Source organism: Solea senegalensis, linkage group LG5 (assembly GCF_019176455.1).
Source record: "Solea senegalensis isolate Sse05_10M linkage group LG5, IFAPA_SoseM_1, whole genome shotgun sequence".
In the NCBI taxonomy this organism is placed as follows: domain Eukaryota; kingdom Metazoa; phylum Chordata; class Actinopteri; order Pleuronectiformes; family Soleidae; genus Solea; species Solea senegalensis.
Window position 1 is genome coordinate 14,062,906 of NC_058025.1, and position 20,517 is coordinate 14,083,422.

Consider the following 20,517-nt stretch of genomic DNA (forward strand, 5'->3'; position numbering starts at 1 on the left):
ATACTTGGCCTTATAAGTGTTGTTGTGGCTGTTCCTGGTCATTGCTTGTAGGCCACAAGAGGTGGTCCTAGCACCACAGGACTGCTCTTGCCCACAAAAGGCATGGGTCCTCTTGTAGACTGTGTGGAGACACTTGCAGTGGCAGTCGCAGGGGATGTTCATTATGGCTTTGATGATCATGAGGACATGTACTGCGTCAGTGTGCCTCGCTCTGGGTTTTGAAAAACATCACTGAAGGTGAAGAGCTGAAGAAGTTGGACATGCTTGGTAAAATATTGCAGACGGTTTGGTTTTTTTTTGAAAGATTGGCCCGCGCTTCGATAAACTGCTGGGATAGTTTAATATTTCAGGAGATGCACTTAATTCTCAAAATACAGTGTTTTTCAGTCAAACGGTATCAGTTTAGGATTGTTAGTATAATGTGACACAACCATAAGAGAAGAATTCACGGTATACATACTGTGTGTTGTATGTAAAATATAAAAATGCAATGAACAATGTGACAAATCCAGGTATTACTAATGTTTTGGGGACTTAAATCTGTTTACACAGTCACATCATGTGAGATGAGTCCACATAACGGACTCATCTTTCTTTTTGGGGACACAAATCAAGTCCCCATAATGTAAATTACTACATTTTAGGGTGAATACATGTTTTAAGGTTAGACTCAGGTTAGGATTAGGATTAGGCCAGTAGTAATAATGGCTAAGGTTCAGAATAAGTCTCCAGGACATGAATGTAAATCAATGTAATGTTCTCTGAAATCATGGAAATCAGATTGTGTGTGTGTGTGTGTGTGTGTGTGTGTGTGTGTGTTAAAATAAAACTTCATATTTGCTCCATTCATCATCATTCTTCACCAGCAGGGGGCACAGGAGGCTGTTTAGTACAAAAAGGGCTTTCAATACTTGTATGAGGTCTGGTAGTAAAAGTACTTAAACTGCTTAGTAAAAAATTATCTATAGCAAGTCAAAATCTTGAAATAAATAATCCCATATTAGTCATCATCATCATCAGTCATCATCTACCGCTTTATCCTCAGCCAGAGGGTCGCTGGGGGTGCCGTGCCAATCTCAGCTACATCGGGCGATAGGCGGGGTACACCCTGGACAGTTCGCCAGTCCATCGCAGGGCCACACACAGATAGAGACAAACAACCATTCACTCTCACACTCACTCCTATGGTCAATTTAGAGTGTCCAATTTACCTAATCCCCACATTGCATGTTTTTGGACTGTGGGAGGAAGCCGGAGAACCCGGAGAGAACCCACGCACACACGGGGAGAACATGCAAACTCCATGCAGAAAGGCCCTTGTTCCAACCGGGGCTCGAACCCGGGTCTTCTCGCTGCAAGGCGAGAGTGCTAACCACTATACCACCGTGTGACCCAATCCCATATTAGTTAAAACAAAAACAAACAAAAAAACAAAATGGGTCAATAAATAAACAAAAAAATAATAAATACTAAAAAAGTATATTAAAAATATAGATTTGATGATTGATTTTCATAATGGGTGACATTATGCTGTAAAAGTAAAATATTATACACATTATACTTCAAATAATGACAGCCATAACAACAAACTACATGTAACTGCAATAAATACAAACATTAAGACACTAAAACCAAGCACAAGGCAGCAAAAATGTGTCATCCATGTCTCAAAAGAGAGAACTCATTGTCATTTTATGGGGAAATAATTATCCAGGACCTGGTTAGTTGTTAGGAACAACAAAAACAAAAATGTTTTAACACTCCATAACTTCCCGCAGTGCACCATGGACATTCAAAGTGCAACAGATGAAGAAGAAAATCTGCATTAACTAGATCTAAAGTCAAGGCAGTCGTTGAGCTTTTACATGGTTATCTTTGACGTGGGTGGAAACGTGCCCAGAACTGTCCACACTTTCAACAAGTCCACACTCACCAAAACCAACCTCAGAGGGGGAGAGACAGAGTCATTATCCATCATTAGTCATGCTCTCTGTATCTTATCCTCTCCTAGTTTTAATTTTTGTCATTTTACTCTAACAATGTGATACACATCACGGTGGGCAGAGTGCCCTGTCCCCACCCACCCAGCCACTGCTGCTTCTCGCAGGCAGCTACTGAAACCCCGTCACAAGTAAATTCACACACTGGTGACTAGTGGGACAAAAGAAAATGGCAGTTTGGCCTAGTTGTATCCAGTGTATCGGAGGAGGGGGCTTCTATTGTTCATTCTCTGCCGGTGGTCTTACAGTTGTAAAGCTGCTGGAGTTTTCTGCCCGAATCAAGACAATGTGAATCGGTCAACTGTTGCATCTGTCTTGGTCAGACATGACATTGTTTTAGGCGCTGCAACGATGAGTCAAACTATTTTGATAATCAATTTTATTTAACCCTTTAGTTGGGAGTGCTTTTGCCCATTTTTCCAGAATAACTTTACAGTTTACCGCGTGTCAAAATAGTGTATTAACGATTTAGAATGTAGAAAAACTAACACCAGATATATAGATGTGTCTTCATTTATGCTTTTCGACTAATTTTACGTACAATTGTACAATGTCTGTGTATTTGAACACTCGATTCTTCACAGGTAGGAAATATGGCCCATATATGAACTCAGAAGCTATTTTGGATTTTGTCCAAACACCTCCTCTGTCTTTTTGAGCTTCAAAGTTTTGATGAATCATAGTGGAGTTCACACAGTGCTGATTAAGTCGATCGGATGATCAGCTCCACGTGACTCCCCTGTGTCACAACAGTGAAACTTCACTTAACGGAATCATTCATGCTTCTCTGGAGCAAGAGCGATGAGAAACTAAATGTTCAAAGAGAACTTTAGGATAAGAGGAATTAACTGTGGTTCTCTGAAATGTGAGGAATGAAGTTAGATACCAAAAGGCATGATGTTAGAGAACAGTTCGAACCCAGAGTCGTCCTTTCAGAAAGCTTTGGGGCAGTGTTTTGCGACAGATCTTGCATACTGGAGCTTTAAATGGTAATCATCATCTTTTAGATGTTGAACATTTTCAGATTGTGGCATTTTTCTTTTTTCTTCCATCAGTGTAAACTAAAACCATTTAATACTGGACCAGTGGTTAATATTAATGGCCATCAAGTGTATTTTCATGGTCTTACGGTATAAGACTGGACCCACAATCCAAATCTGGAAAATTTCTCACCTGGCCTGGGAATATAGTACGTAACTATCACCTCAGCAAAATATGGGGAAGTGGAAATGCTGGTCCGTTGGCTTTTCCTTCTAAATAAACAGAAATCAACTATGCTAACTTGTGGGATTATCACTTAGTCACTGTTTGTAGGCACCTATATCTTACCTCATACACACACACACATACTGCATATCCATTGCTTAACAAATAACAGTGTTGGTAATATCAAAATCATTATTTCATGTTTCTGTAATGGTTAATACACCAGTATGTAGAAGTGCTTTAACCACAATATTGTGATGCAAAAATATAATTGTTATTATTATTCATGAATTTTCAAATGTACTGTTTTACAAAAAGAAAACTAAAAAATAGTAAAGCCCAGTGAGGCGGCTCATATTCGGATATTAAAAGGGGAATTCAGTTTGTTCTTTGCCAAGTATATAAGAAATAACGTTTAAAATTTTAAACAAGTTTTGAGAGAGTTCTACAATATTCATGTTTTCTCGCTTTTATGAGAAAAGTCAGCTCCCTCAGCTGAATTTGTGTTTTAAAAAAGGTCAAGAACATCCAAACATCTATTTAAAACTGCATAACGCATAATACATGCAAGAATTAACTAAAGAAACACTGAGGTGAGAGTCACAGTGTTCAAGCATGTTCCCCTCAAAGTTACATTTCCTGTGAGTCGACCACAAACATAATAGGAGCAGGGATTGCCGTGTCAGTAAATATGTGTGTTGGATCAAGTAAATAGACGTATATGTATAGGTAAATACTCAGTGGAAATAGCCTGGATATGTTGGCGCCTGCATGCACCTAAGAGTTAATTACAAGGGCGGAAACATATGAGAAGAGTTTAAACAGCAAGTATGAAACAGCCCCGAGGCTAACACTTTAAATAATGAGCCGAAAGGCTGCCATTATGTGTAGATATGACGCTTCAGAAACGAGTGACCTGCCACAGCCCCAGCTGCCTGAACTTGTTTCTGCTGAGCCTTCGGGTTCACATTTTAGAGAAATATGCAAAACAGTGAAAAGGTGAAAAGGTTATGGCTCGAGAAGAGCGACAGAAGTCGCAACGATTTAGGAAAAGAAATGTATTTATGCTGATCATTGACTCAGTAGAGGCCTGTTGCTGAATCATGACTGTCTGGGAAGTTCTTTCCTGAAATCATTGTTTATTTAATCCGAGGATGGAATAAATATTCAGATACTTAAAAGCTGAATTATTAAAGAGTTACATGCAGTGAGTAAGTGGTATTATGTCTGATGCAGCAACATTTAATGTTCACTGTAAATATATGGTTTGACTATATTTACTTTTAATTTGTCTTTCTGTATTAGAAGGGATTATTGCTGAAAACGTGAGGGGGTTATCTTCATCTTTGTGTATATTGGAGCCAAAAACAGAGCAACAAAACACATTGAAACTAGAAATAATCTACACAGCCCTTCAACATTAATCTACTAATTACTGTCAGGTTATCAGTAGGGATTATTTTGCACGACTGTGAAGTGACATTTTTCAGTTGAAAACTCCCAAACTACAGTTCTACTAAGAAAGAGAAGATATTTCAATTGAACGAGGAAAAAAAGCCCAGAGAAAACAACCATGTGAACTTTGCACTTCAGTGCAACTTTTATTTTTTGCAAATACACTAGAAATGTTTACAAAAGCACTGTATAAACATCTGTGCAGTGTAAATTATCAAAACTAAAAATGAATATTACTTTGAAATCATTTTGCACCTAACATGACAAAAGGATTGTCATTTTCAGCAGCAAAACCAATTAGTAGATCTTTAGAGGAAATGTCTATTAGTGACTGCAGAACATTGAAACTGGGAAATGTGGTCATTACAAAGAGCTAATTTAAGGTATAAAAACAAAAAAAAAGGATGGTATGGCACAAGTGCTCATCCCTGAAGGAGGGCTTCATTCATCTAGCTAGGTCACACAGCATCAACGCCTTGCTTTACTCAGTCAAAGATAATCAGCCTTCCAGTTAATCACTCCAGTTTGACAGAAACGGTGCCTTTGGCTCCACGACACAACTTTGTACTCACAAATGTTCATACTCATCCAACACAAACACCCAAGTTAAACCATTCAACAACACATTTTTACAGGTCTCCGACTGGACCCAGTGTGAAATGCTGGATCCTCGTTTACACCTTTTTGTAGTTTCAGCTTGAGAAAGAAAATTTGAAATGAATGGAAGTGAAATGTGCTTGAACTCAAGCTTAATATTACACAAAACAAAAGTTTGAACTTCACTACAGCAAAAAAAGGGGGGGGATCTTACACAAAGAAAAAAAAAGAATCCAGGAAAGAAAAATACATAAACATCCACATTTATCTATTTTACACAGTATTGGATGTATTGCTCTATACTGACAATGTTCTCTGCTCACAAAGAGCACCTGTTCGCTTTCGCACCAGTGAAGAAAAGCACTACCCATCAAAACCACCGTCTGTGATGTTTGTTCTGTTGCCTTGATGTAAAAAGGCACATACATGCATCCACACACACACATAACACTGTTGCAAATACTTCACGAGTGGTGGCACTATTTAAAAAAAAAGAAAAGAAAAAGAAGGTAGGCGGTGATTTTGTGGCACAGCCGTTATCGCAGAGAGTAAACACTGCGCTGGAGCAGATCTATATGGGTTATCTTTGGTCAAGCAAGAACGAGCCAATGGGTTTCAAGAATTGGACTCAAAGGTCAGTGTAATAGAAGTCAGACAGGAGAAGCAGTGATGGCTCAGGTGCATGCGCACGCGTGTGTGTGTGTTTGAAAAGACACTGCACAAGCAACGCACACATTTCTAGGGATTAAGGTCTTTCAGGTTCAAGTAAAGATTTCAAAATGTGGATGGTGATGATGATGATGATGATGATGATAGACTGTATGTTTACACAAGGTGAACTTTTCTTGCATGTAGGTGGAATTAAAAAGGCCTTTCGTGATAGTTTTTACTTCCTGGTGACCTAGTAGATGCAATTAGGGTAACAAAGCACAAATTCTGGGAATGGGGGAACAGAAGTAGCTTGCATTTATCAAGATCATCTCCGTATTTTCAATATTGTATTTAATTGTGTTTTTTCCTACAAGGTTGCATTGATGATTATGTTCACACATGATCATCCTGTGGATTCTTTTCTTGATGCATCAATTCATCTATAAAAACATCAGGACAGTGTTAAATGCCATTAATGACTTAACCAAGAATTTCATTTGTATAAATCTATCTACCAAAAAACAGCTACATTTTGTCTTGCTTTTAAAATGATTAATAATGTTAGTTTGCCCATCATTTTAACAGTCATCAAATTCAATTAATTATTTACCGAGTAGACCTTTGGATAATGCTGCTTATCCTTTTCCCCTGAATTTGTGCCGAGTTAATCTAAGCAAACCATCTCCTGTGTTATATTTGGCAGAGCAGCATCAAACGTCTCATCCAACTCTACACGAGAATGGAAAAGAAACTCATGTCCCAAAAAAGAACCTTTGATTTAAAAGGACTTTGCACGAGAGGGTTAGGAAACGTCTGACACCAAACAGATGTTGCCAAAGTGGCTCGTCCTTCTGTCAAGTTCACTAACCTCGACGATAAAAGCGATACGTGTCTCATGCTCAGGTGTCAAACACAGAAAACCTTCAAGGTTTAAGACTGGCAAAAAGCATTTGTGCATCGTCCACAATGAGCATGTCATGGTGAGTAGCCCATTTCCAAATACATGTCCATAGACTATGGCATTTATTTTAGCAGCAATGACAAATACAAAAAGGATATCAAAATAAAGACACCGTGTGCTACGTAAAAAGTAACACAGAGGCCGGGACGTCCGTCGTCCCGTTTACAACGTCATCAAAACCAATACTAGCCCAAACAAACCGTTGAAATGTAATGAACATAAAGGACCACCTGCATTGAAATGACAGAGACAAAAAGAAAAAGAAACGGCACAATGTGCAGGCAAAGAGCAGGAAATGTTGCCACGTTGACAGGATTATGGCCTGAAGTTCACTTCCCGTTGATGGAGGCCAACGGGTTTGACACGTGGAGGACAGAAAAATGAAAGGACGACAGGAAATGTAAGACAAACAGTGATTCAAGTGCCGTCTGCTGCGTTCGCCTAAAAGCCTTCAGTTCCTTAGCAAACTGATCAACTGCATGGAGGGGGTGAACGGGGGTCCATTGACACCAAGTGATACCACTTATCTTTTTTATCGTTACAGCACTTGACAGTGTCTTTGACAAATGAGATGTAAATATATATATATGTGTGTGTATATATATACACATACTACTAGGACCCCAAAAAAAACCTGGTAGCCTTGTGTAAGGACTGGTTATCAGCAATCCAAATTGTGCTTTGTCTAATATGTAACAGTGTAGATGTTCAACGCCACAGCAAAAGTTGGCGTCTATCTGCAAAACTAGAAGGACTGCTTGCTGGAGTTTGGTCAGAGGTATCGCAACAATTCCCCTTTACACATGTACAATATCAAGAGATTTCCAGCTTATTTGAACAATGTAAGAATATAAAGAACACGCTGAACCATTCTAAGGCAAAGAGCGGGTTGGAGTCTCCCTTACACGTTCTGTGGCTAAATGTGAATGTTCAATGTTACGGGGCTACCGTTGGTAATCCCAACAATGTCACATTTAGCTACTAATCCCCTTCATTTCTTAAAGTAATGTTTAGAGGGAAAAGGTTGATGCCGACAAAGAAACAAAAAGGGTGGGGTCAAAATCACAAGTATCTCAGGTGCCGGACGACGTTGCGCCTGCATCGAGAAAAAAAACAAACATTTAGCCATTGTCCATCAAAACAGGACAATGAATTAAGAGATAAAAGAGCAGACACACTTTCACCGATACTTGGAAGTGCAGTGTGTGCGCGCACACTTACTCATCATAGGAACAAAAGGCAAAAAATTGCTATAAATAGTTTGGCTCAGTTAGTTGTTTTTCTTTCTATTTTTTTCCCAGAAAAAGGATATGCTAAGTTGAGGTTATTAGCAAAACCATTTCATCCTCCGAGCGCAGAAGCTCACAGTTTTGTCCAAATGATTCAGTTGACATGGGATTATTTTTATCTGTTGGCTTAGATTTTCCCCACACGCAATACTGATGGAGAGGAAAGAGCAAGAATACGACACCCTCTACATGCATCCTTGTGCAGCCATGATGCCTCTATGCTGCCGTGTTCCCTCAGAAGAATAATGGAAAAAGGCTTGTCCTGGTCGAGCCCAACCAGAGTCCTCTCATCTTTCACGGGCGACCAGGACAGATATGAGGAATAAAGGTGTAGGAGTTTGTTGTGTCGCAGTACAGCAGGCAGCAAGGGCCATGCTCAGCAGGTAGAAGAGACGAGGAGACAGTCATAAGGAGCTCAGTGAGAGGAGCAATGTCTTTGCTGACTAAACGTATACAGGGGGTTTTGCCCCGCCCCTTTTCCCCATCCTCCCCACCCCACACAATATGTGAAAAGGGACCCCCACAATGTGTGTGTGTGTGTGTGTGTGTGTGTGTGTAAACCCCCCACCCGTGGAAATGTAACACCCATGTACTGCTCCCTCAGCCCCCTTCCTAAGCTCCATTCTTGGGGCAGAGATCCTTGATCAACACTTCTCAGCCTCCACTGGAGACATAGCAATGTAGGAGCCGTTCTTCGCTGGCTTGCTGGCCTGCGTTTCTGGCGGCTGCTCTGGTTTGTTGCTGACCTGAGTGTAGGCCGTGTCTTCTTTTGCCGTCTGGACAGGAAGAGTGGGGAGGAGAGGGAGTGTTAGTATCATCGCACGGGCAACGTGTCCAAATATTTTGACGTCTTTTACATGAAACACTAACATTAAAATGTGTGTAAAATGTTTTAAACTGCGATGTTCACAGCAAACCACAGCAAATGCACCCAGTCTCACCATCAATCACCACAAGAAACATTAACTTAAAAAGGTAAACAATTACACCATGAGGTGAGAACTCAAAAGGAATATGATGTCCCATAAAAACAATTAAATATGATAATAAGAGATGATGGTGGATAAAAACAGCAAACAAGGCAAAAACAGAAGACTTACAGCAAAAGAATGAAAAGCTTCAGTAAAATCAATACGTTTTACTTCATTCTAAAAAACAGAAAAGGAAAAAAAAGGGGGGTTACAGAAAATTAAAATTAGAGCATGGTTAATACAACATATCATCACATTGCAATTAAGCAATAACAGTCTCTCAATGCTGAGGTAAACTTCAATGCATGCGTCTATGCAGATAATTATCATAACCACTTCATGTCTGCACTGCAAGTATGAAGCCGAAGCCTAATCCCTGTCACACAAATGTCACTATATTCACATTTAATCTGTATTAAAACATATTTTAGCCAGTTCTGCTTCTTTCTAATAATTATATGTATGCTAGAATAAACTCATATTGTAAAGCAAACATGAGTGGTATACATCCTCATCTTACACTCGGGAAAAACAGGTTATCTCTGGGCAATGAATGACCTGAACTATAGTAACATTGCGGCAGGATAGACCGGGGTTCAAATCAGCGACCTGCACAGCTAGAGATAAGAGGTGAACATGTGTTTTACATCATCCTCTGGACTTTTCTACTGCAAAAGCACGGTTCATATCTACAGTGTCCCAAAGGGAACTTGGATGCAATCTTTCTGAATACAAAGACTCATCAAAAGATTTATCGACTGTTAAGAAATATTCGGCAAGTATTAAAAAAAACAAAAAACATATCAACACCATTTGATCTGGGAATTGTGGAAAACTGCCCATGCAAGTCTTGCAGGTATCATGCAATGTGTTAGTTAACATGCGTGTTGTTAATCCTGCAGCAGCTGTAGCAGTGATGTTAATGCGTGAAAACCTAAATAATTCAAAACCCAATCCGGACTTTTTACTGTGACATACTCTATCACTACCAACTACATTTACACTATGTGCTCATGTCAGTGGGCAACTGTGGGGATTACTAATATGACACTTCAGGATTGTTAGCAACACGACAATAGGGGCAGCGCTTACCTTCTTCTGGCGGTTTCGGCAGAACAAGACAACAAGCACGAGCAGAAGGATGATGCCCATACCCACAATGAGCAAGGGAAAGTTTGACACAAGGGTCACAATGAGGAGCAGTGTCCTCATCTGGGAAGCTGATTCATCATCAATAGTCGCCGTCTAAATACAAAACAAAGCAGGGTTGACTTGGGTGTCTCATATTAGAATAGTGAATCTCAATTCAGTGCTCAAAGGGGGGGGGGTTCTCACCTCATTGACGAACATGATGGGGAAAATGGTCTCATTGAGAAACCTGGTCTTGCTGGAGAGAAGAAGAAAGAGAGACGGGTGAGGTCAGGGTGAACCTCTGGCTCAACGCGGAGCCAAAATTAGGACAGTGTGTGGCAACAAGTTAGTGGGTCACAGAGTTAAACAAAGTTTGACTTACGGGAAACCTTTAACTCTTTTCAGAATTACATTGAGCTGGGCACGCTTGCAGGCACGAATGGGCACTCCAGTAGTCTACAGGAGGAGACCAAGACAGTATTTTTAGACCCAAGGGAACATTTTTGGGGAATATTAAACATGTTCTTTCTTATAATATCACATAGTGCAAGAAAAATACTATCCCAGCCATTCAAAATAATGCTGAACAATGTAGAGAGTAGTCACTTTGCTTTCAGGAACAAATACACCCTCTGTATAAGGAATTTGTAAGGAATTTGGCAACCACAAATAACACTTTAATGCAAACAAAAACATCCACGCTTTTAGATCTATTCACATTTTTTTAAGACCGCCATAAACCGGAAGAGGGATGTTCAACACAGATCCGCCCACACAGCTGTGATCTGCTTAGATTTCATATTAGTCATACCGGTTGCAGGTCGAGGTAAGTCTCGTGTTCCTCCTTGTTGGGGTTGAGTCCATCAACCGCATTGATGTAGGCAGGGTCCGCTTGATAAAAATGTGGGAAAGACACCACGATGGGCGCACCTTATGGAAAACAAGACAAACGCACGTCAGACATTGGAGGACTGTCTAAACAACAAGGGCTGTAAACCGATCAAAGATGAAACACTTTTTTGTCAAGCAGATAAATAGGATTATTATGCAGTGATATGGTGCGGCAGATAGCTCAAGAATGTGTGAAATAGATAAAGAGGCATAGATGACCTGTCATAATGAAGACTATTTCTTCCATGGAACTAATTGTGATCTTACTTTTCATCCGTTTAAAGATAATAACCAACTAGTGGTATTGAATGTATTTATACAAGTTCATTTGCAAACATATTTTGTCTTTAAAAATGTACTCCAATAATGTATTTCCAAGAGGCACACTTAGCAGGAGGAAGGGCACAGAGTCGCCATTTATTTTAAATTTGGTGCCACAACAACACAACAATAATAATTAGCTATACAATTCATTAATTAGGTGATTGAATGCTGTAACAATAAATACGCAATAAAATGCTAGAAATAATTAACATGTCTTCAAAGGAAAATTCAGTATGCAATAATTTTCACCCTATTCCTGATTCCTAATTGCAACAGATTTTTATATAGTTTAGATAGTTTTATACTGCAGAAATCTGTAGCAGACTACATCATTCTAATTCACAAGATTTAAAATCCCATCTAGAAACAAGGATGGGCCTTCAGGCTGTATATGATGGGGGAGGGGAAGTAAAAAAGAAATGAACATATTGTGGAGTTACAGTAGCATATTTTTCCATGATAGTATAATGACCTCATGCCTCAATCCCAGAGGTGATTGCCTTATCTGTGCAATCACACTCTACTCAAGGACCACCATAAATACTTCAATAGTCACTACAGAAGGAGTCAGCACTGTTAATGATTGATCCCTGTATTGAGTCAAATCTGGCATGCTCAAACAGAGGGAATCACACACCAGAGCAGGGAACATGGTCACTGACCGAGAGGATATTTTTTTGGGGCGGTAAAAAAGAACAGGGAAATCTGTGCCATGGCACTGGCCTGTGCTTAAAGAGGGAAGTATGTAGTAGTGGGTAACTGGGTCAGAGTGGTGGAGAAAAGGGTCAAAGTATTTCTACCTTCACGACAAATGCTGACTTTAAGCACACCGGTGCCGAGACAGTCTTTAGCTGGCACACAGAAGCCCGCGTTAGTGGGATTGTCCTTGGGGCTCATGAGGACATCGCTGGGGGGTGCAAAGCGGTACGCTGTGATGCCTTTCACGTCCACATCTTTCACATAGCTTAAATGGATAGACCTGAGGAGAGAAAACAAGATCAGCGTCTTTTGCGAATATCAACAGGAACACTCTTAAGACAAAATATTTGGAAGCCTAAATAAAGAATTCCACAGCCATCAAAAAGAATATAATGTCAAATATTGTCTTAATCTTCAATCCTCTGACCAGGGGGAACTTGTCAGCAAGAATAGAATGTGAAGTACGAGGTGATTGTTTCCTCTCTTGAAGCGTGTAGGTCAAACTCCCATATTCGCATGTGTGTTTTGAATGGAGCGTCAGTCTAATCAGGAAGTTATAATAATCACAACTTATGTCCTTATCAGTACATTCATATGGTTACTGTGCATGACTCAGCCACTTGAGCCACAGTGCAAGTCCTGTTCCTCATCCTGTTAGGACGCTTTGACTAAACAAATTAATAACACCCCACACACACACACACACACACAAATACCTGCAGAGATCAGCAGCGAAGATGTAGAGCAACTCATTCCTGTTTATCAGAGGATGGAAGACGGCGCCGTCCGTGCCATTGATCATGTTACTCTGATTGGAGGACCACCAGGACATCTGCCTATTGATTTCCAGAAAGCAGGCCATGTTAGTGTTCAGTGTAGCTCAAGTACAAGTGGCAGGTAATATTGTGAGGTATTTCTACTCAGAGAATTAAGTTTGTGACATACTTTTTTTATTATTTGTTTTAGCCCACTTTATATTCTTTTGCTACAGCTCAGAAGAAATACTGCATTCATCGCAATTTCTTTCAACTTTATGAAATTCTATATCAGTTATAGTCACACTTGATGTCACACTTGAATTTTAACCATTTCCTGTTCCAATCAGTTTTGATAACCCTGCCAATTGTTTATTCATTTTGGTCAAACTTATGAGCACTTCTTTGCTTTGATTTGATTTCCTTGCATTTCACTTAATTTAGATGGAGAAGAAAGCGCCGACTCAAAGGTTTCCTACTCTGCTGGACCTTGACTGTTGTCCATTACTTACAGGTTACGTTGAATAAAAGCATTTGCCAAGTGTGCATCAGATGAAGTTTCACGTCGCCAACATTGCATTATTTCCTGTGGTCTACTTATCAAAACCCAAAGCGGTTTCGTTTTCATTGCACAACTTTTCAGGAAATCGTTCAGATGAAGATGTAACAGTAGCCGAATGCAACATTTGTTTGGTATTTTACTTACTAAAAAAGCGGGAGATAAAAATCAATCAACAAATTGACTGTGAGCAGTGGATTCTTTAGGCCAACCTCAGCTTTTCTAATGCCACAGTTTCTCCTGTATATTTTTACACAGATGTATTGATTCTTTCACTGGCACGTGTTTATCACATTCAAGGTGCAAAGTCACCCCAGATATGTTTTCCTGACACAAATCTTATATGGACGCACAGGAGTCTGATTACTTCCTATCACTGGGAGGAAAAAGATGATAAGAGTGGCTGATATGAGTTTTTACCTCAGGCCATTCCATGTGTCAATCTTGCCATAGTCCAGGTAGTTCTCCTCGCCGGTGTGGAATACAAACTCTCCTTCATGAGTGCCATTTTTCTATGGAAAACAAGACCGCAAATCAGACAAAACTGGTGTGGCTGAAAGCTGTTGAGGACACAGTAGACAGGCACTGAGTCAGAAACTGTTTATGTCTGCTGACAAAGGACCTTGGGAACTGTGAAAGAAATGCTGCTTTGTGTTTGCCAATAACATGAGCCTTATGAGTATTCTCACCAGATTGTTACACAATACGGAGTAAGTAATTGATTAGAGAACATAAAAAAAACAAAGCTTGGGCGTTTTCACTTAGACCAATATGACCTCAGAGGAACACACACATATACTATTGAGGATAGTCTCAGGGTTTGCAGCTGTAACTCACAACTTATGAAAACAACATATCAGAAAGTTGTGTACAATGTCAATTATTGGTTACGGGCATTCTTTAAAATGCTTTTTTTTCCCCCCTCTCACCTAAAGGCCCAAAACCCTGACTCTTTGACACATTTGAAAAAAAAAACAGCTGAAGATTTTTTGAAAAGGAGTGAAAATTAATAATTTCATATGAAAACCACTGATGATTTTGATTGGCTATGTACCAACCGATAAACTTAAAACTTAAAATTTATGATACCAAATGTCACTCGGCATCACATGGTTAGTGTTGCAGATGATGTTCTATTAAAAAAGGAAGTAGAAATCATCTTCCATCAGCATGTGACCAATCTCACTTCTTACATGACAGCAGCACAGGCTTCCTCTTGTCTGCTGCTTTAAAAAACCTCAACAAGGGTTAAGGGGTGTTAAACCCAAAAGGTTTCTTACGGTTGTTGTATTAGCTTGTCTCTGAAAGTCACATTCAGGAAGAGGGGAGAGAGTGTGCAACTTGCCATGCTGCCAAGCTTACCTTCCACATTAGCCCAAAATATTCGTCCACGTCAGGCTTCATGGAGTGGATCTTTGTGAGGAGTGGGTCTTTGAATCCCCACAGAAACTCATGGACGGTGCGGTTAATAAACAGTTCAACTCCCAAACTGTTCATGTACATGGACACAAAGGGTCGCACGAAGAAGGAGTACGAGTTCAGCTGATCCATTACCGCCTGAGGGGGAAAGACAATGACAAGGAAAGGAATGTTAGACCCAACCGATGTGAAGGCATTTGTTGAAAACCATATGATACAGAGGTTTTATCAAATCAGCTTGGGTTGCCAGAGGTTTGTATGATCAAGGTGTGTTGGAGGAATTGGTACAAAAAAAACAAAAACAAAAACAAAAACAAATGCTGATCAAAGTGACATCGGAGGGCTTGATTAACAGTCTGCTGCCTGTCAAAACATGTTTCTTACCACATAAGGGATGTTGACAGTGGTGAGGATGTCCACCTCGGGATTGCCAGCGGACTTCTCAGGCACAAAGACAAAACTTTTAGGGTTCAAGGCATAAACCTTGGTGCCATTCTCCAAGAAAGTCACATTTTCTCTCGGCCTGTATTCCCTGGTGAGAAAAAGGGCATTGGTCAGTTAGTCCAGATGTCCTTTGTTTGGATTAAACAAAGCATCAACCAAATGTTCCCCAATGAACCACATGCAAGATCGCTTAAACAGCTGCAGAGAATATTACATGTATTTACAGCTGCACTCCATTATTTCATTTGCATGTCTTCAGAACAAACTTACCTGTAAGTATAGGGTCCGATCTGTTTAACAGCTGCCTTCCCGCCTGCCATGAACACCCCTGGATTGGTCACATTGAAGAAGTAATACTCCATATAAACAGGTGGTGGTGGATTCTTCCATGCCTCAAACACTTGGCTCTTCTCCGTCAAAGTGATTTCCTATCGACAAAAAGTCAAATAGCAGTCAAGTTTCAGAAACTTGAAAATTGTGCACATTTCAAGACGCAAAACAAACTGTCAGGACCAGCAAAAAGTCAAACACAGCAGAGCATCTGACCTCGACATGTCCTGATCTAAACAGGTGGACCACAGTCCGAGTCCAGACCCAGATGACGTCCTATACGGACCTAGACCTACAATCAATAAATTATTTAAGTATTTTAAATTTTGATGGGGTGCTTCCATTTGGACCGACGCAGCTTCTCAGGAAGCGAATCAAGAAATCCACTGACCAATTGCATTCGAGTTAAGCCATCCCACGTGATGCCACTAAAGCCAATCAAATTTGTGCATTCCGTTAACATTGTGACCCTCAATATGGACAGATGAAGGAGGTAAGAAGCAAGTGACAGACAGAGAGAAGAGTAAGCGATACAGCGAGAGAAGAGTGATCCAGAGAAAAATACCTAAACATGGCACTCTCAAAGAAGAGAAAAGTGGACAGTGAAAACAGGGCTTTAACCCAGAATGGACAGACTTTTCTCTAACTGGACCTATTGGAATTTTAGTTGAATACCCCTGATCTAAACCATCCAACATTATTAGAAAACACAGTCGCTAAGGATGTTTGTTGACCACAGAAAACAAAGCCTTGTGCATTTTTGATGGTATTTTTAAACTTGGGGAGGAGAAATGGCCTCCTTTCTATTCGTGCCTTTCTAAATGGTGGGTTCCTGAAAACCATCCGTCGCCCCAATACAAGGAACAGTTGACAGAGGCCATACATTGTCTTCTGCGGTCTCTTAAAGGCACTGAAGACTGAGAAAATATAGCTTAAGGCGTGGTGTGTACTTCCTGTTTGGGTTACAACTTCCAACATTTAGACATCGCTCTATACAATTGTTAGTTGGGTTTTGTTACATCATTTCCATGTCGACATCTAGCACAGGTTTTCATACAGTGGGGTCAACAAAACAAAAATATCTTTTGAAGAAAAAGGCAAAGTAACGTAGGGTTCAAACTAGATCAGACTGTTAATCGTTTAGTTTGTAAAATGTCCAAAAAAAGAGAAACACACTAAATTTCCCAAACCAAGCAGCCAAAAACCTGATAAATGAATGTCTAGAGAGCTGTTTTTATGAGCCAGAAATTTCATTTGCATGTCCTTTCCTTTAAATTTTAGAATTACTTAGGTTCAAAATTAGGTGAAATCCAGGAATCTATCAAGTGATTTGATGAGTGACTAACCACTTTCAAAAAACGTCTCCACAAACATGAATGACATGCTGAAAAAGAACTTCAAGTATCTAAGACGTGTTAATCTCCCGAGCCTTAATGAATTTGCTTCTTAATTAAAAGTGGAACTGAAAGAGGATTGCGACGAAGACTCAGTGGAGTATAGAGCTCCTATAAAAGATAAGATTAAACCAAAAGATTCAGCCCCTTAGTCTGCTTTTAAAAAAGAAAGGAAACGCAAACATTGTCACTTTTACAACAACTTGTCTTCGCCCTGCAGCATTTGAGGAACAGATATGTGTGACTGCAGTGAATGCGTACGCCTGTTTGCCAACCTTGAATAAAAAGGTCTTTTAAAAGGCCTTCAAACGTTGCGTGAGAATCACTCATCTAACCCCCCACAAAGAAACCTTGATATATCAGAAAAAAAAGTGAGGGACACAGTTTGTTAGTGAGATCAACATACAGTGTTTGTCGTCAGATGGGAAGGACGAGTTAAACCAAACAGTGCAGGTGTGACTCAGGACATTGCCAAACAGCTTGTTGTGACAAGACCGGCAATGAAAACGCAAAGACGTCTATTACAGTCAATGCTTCTGTTTTGACACCGTGCCTGTATGGCACAATTTGAGTAAAAGCCTAGCACAACCTTGTTCTTTTGCACTTTCAGCTCAATCACTCCTACTAACTTGAAACGTCTGCTCTCATAAACAGGGCAGAGGGGAGTGGTGTGAGGGGAGTGGTTGTCTTTTCAGTGTCCACTCAGAGGCAGAACAACAAGGTTCCACAAGTTTTCTCCGAGGCTAAAATCATAGCCCTGAGGACAAGGAGTCTGTCAAATTCCTCACATGACTTTCACAGTGCTTTCTCCACACCCATCTCTGCAGACATACATACAGAGTCCATGTCCTGGAGGTAGTTGTGACTTGTCCATTTATTAAAAAAAAAAACAAAAAAACATTCAAGATCAGATTAGGCTGCTTTTTAAAGTCAGTTCAGCATGTCTGCTCTTGTCCAATTCAATGGTAGGACTATGGCCAAAGAGGATTAGCTTTGCTGTCATTCAGGTAATCGCCACCCACATCAGAATTGTGTCCCCCCCTGTTGATTAACTGTGACCAACTCTCTTGGAGGTCCACGTTGATTCAAAATAGGGGAAAACTAGACCTAGATCATATTTTAAAAACAGGAGGGAGAGTTACTTATGTCTCCAACTTGGACAAATTGTGTGTCATTGAGCTCAGCCATTTCTGCATTTCTTCTTGAGAAGACGGGGTAAACAAGCAGCACGATATCCAAGAACAGATTATGAGTTGCGCAGAGCACCCAGCACATCCGTGATTCATGTCAATACGAGGAATGTGAGGTATTTTAAAGGGTGGGCAGCAGCGACTGCAGGGTGGGATAGGGTGTCAGCTGACAAGACCCCCAACTTGTTTATTTTTATGTATATATATACACACACACACACACACACAGACACACTCAAGAAGATTTGCACTACAGTATTTACAGACAAAGTCCAAGTCAGAAACAAATATTTCTTCTTATTTTGATGAGGAAAAACCTCATTCAATTTTCTTTTTTAAAAATACACAAACTCACTCACAAGACTTGACTCTCTTACCTCCCTGTAAGAGATACAATAATGCACATTACATATGCATTGTGGTCGACCCTTTACATTAGTGCCTCTCACTTTTGCAGAAAATATATTGTCACATCAGGTAAAAACTTGACATCAGTGAAAGTCAGGGGACTCCCTGATCAGGCTACACACAGTCAACCAAGATCCCTTCCCCCCACTCACTCATCCATCCACCCAGACCTGCAAACCTCCCCCTAAACCAAGGCGTCCCTGCTGGTTGAGGTTTAAACCACATCACTACCGGGAAACCTCCTCCTCGGGATAACCAAACCATTAGAGTCAGTGTTGTCTGTCCAGTCAGTTCACTGGGTCAGAAATTTCTGTCAAATGTAAAGTAATGTCCCCTCATTCGCTTACTGAAAATAAGAATATGTGATGATTGGTCAAATCAATGTTAATCATGAAGACACGCACAGGTGTGTGGATTAAATTAGGGGATTAAAGAGAGTCATAACAAGGTGTGAGGTCACGACAAACTCTCCCCAGCGACTAAAGTCACACAATCCTGCTTCCAGTTCCAGAGGATTTATACATACAGTGACGATTTATACATACAGTGAGTACTCTGTGCTTTCTATACGTGCATGTGTGTGTGTGCTGATCCTTCATCCGTCTCAGCAGACAACACCGGCACAAACCACGGGTTAATGCGGAAATATGAACGAGACAGTGCAGGGGGAACATCACACTAAAAACAGTCAAAGGTTCACAGTGGAACACCGTTAAACACAGATCTTGTGACACTGATGCTTTACCAGCAGTAGGATGCCGAGTGCGCATGATTGACGACTGCAGATGAGTGTGACACACACACACACACACAGAAAGGTGTGGAAATGAATGAAATGAAACACAGTGCTTCAATTAATAAATAAATCACTCACCTTTTTCAGTCGACTGTGTATCATTGTTTGGAAGACTTGAGCCACGACCAGGGCGATTCCCACAATCAGGAGGTGAGCGCACACGATGCCGGTGCAGTAAATGGCACAGGATCTCCGCGTCATGGTGCCGGTTGGTTGTATGGGTGTGCTGTACCCAACCAAAAGAAATAGATTCACTTAAGTGGTTACTTCACTACCACGGAGACAGGAAATTAAACTAAAGACAGCGGAGGCGAAGCGATGATGATGAGAGCATGAAACACCGGACACGGCGTCTCCTGAGCAGCAGCAGCAGCGGCGGCGGCTGGGCGTTAAACTTGTTTCTCCGCGCTGGAGAGAGGACACGGAAAACTGGAGTTTCAGGGGAAAATTCACGAATCTTGGCACTTTTCTTGGAAATAGAAAAAAGAGGGTGCGCTGCTGCGGTGCGTTCCGTGGCCGGTGTTGAAGTGAGACGTCGGCTCTCGGCACACAGACGAGGTGTAAAAAAGCAGAGCCGTCCTCCTTCTCCTCCCCTTCCTCTACGCGATAATGGCCAGCCTCGAGGAAAAAAGCGTCGCTTAAGGGGGAGGCGGGGCGATCCTGGGCGGCGGGTGTGAGGGTGGGGACCTCAGGGTAAAACTGTCTCATTATGGGATGGACAACTGTGGAATTTCATTAGCCTCATCTTTTAAAAGGTGCCTGTCCACTTTCACTGCAAATTATTTCTACAAACTGTTTTCGTTTCAGCTCCAGCAATCTCAGAATAAAAACAATCCAAGTAATACTACTATGCAGGCATGTTGTTTCTGAATTCAAGATTCAAGAATTTTTATTGTCATTATGAGGACATAATGACATTTTTGCAGAGACTCCCCACTAGAAGTACACAATGAAATAGCAAAAATAACACTTAAATAAGACACAACGAAAGACTTAACACTTAAATAAGACACAACGAAAGACTTAACACTTAAAGAAGACACAACG

General features: G+C 40.6%; 1 protein-coding gene across 2 annotated transcripts; it reads right to left on the reverse strand.

The window, feature by feature from the left end:
* Positions 1 to 4,782: 4,782 nt before the first annotated feature.
* scarb2a (scavenger receptor class B, member 2a) lies at positions 4,783 to 20,064 on the reverse strand. Of its 2 annotated transcripts, XM_044026099.1 has the most exons (13): positions 19,549 to 20,064; positions 15,623 to 15,780; positions 15,293 to 15,440; positions 14,852 to 15,046; positions 13,910 to 14,001; positions 12,892 to 13,011; positions 12,277 to 12,455; positions 11,073 to 11,191; positions 10,644 to 10,717; positions 10,466 to 10,517; positions 10,223 to 10,375; positions 9,260 to 9,307; positions 4,783 to 8,935 (listed from the first exon to the last, which is right to left on the reverse strand). In XM_044026099.1, exons 1-13 carry the CDS (start codon positions 19,669 to 19,671, stop codon positions 8,804 to 8,806), a joined length of 1,593 nt encoding a protein of 530 aa, XP_043882034.1. In that variant the 5' UTR covers positions 19,672 to 20,064; the 3' UTR covers positions 4,783 to 8,803. The 2 variants fall into 2 exon arrangements, with proteins under 2 accessions (XP_043882034.1, XP_043882035.1); XM_044026100.1 differs by lacking the exon at positions 9,260 to 9,307.
* Between the last annotated feature and the right edge of the window lie 453 nt (positions 20,065 to 20,517).

Excerpts from the sequence above, each read along its gene's own strand:
- scarb2a (XM_044026099.1), bottom strand. The coding sequence starts at position 19,671 with ATGACGCGGAGATCCTGTGCCATTTACTGCACCGGCATCGTGTGCGCT. Across the intron at positions 15,781-19,548 it reads TACACAGTCGACTGAAAAAG|GAAATCACTTTGACGGAGAA; the intron begins GTGAGTGATTTA and ends TTTTGTCGATAG. Across the intron at positions 11,192-12,276 it reads AGTCAGCATTTGTCGTGAAG|GTGCGCCCATCGTGGTGTCT; the intron begins GTAGAAATACTT and ends GTTTTCCATAAG.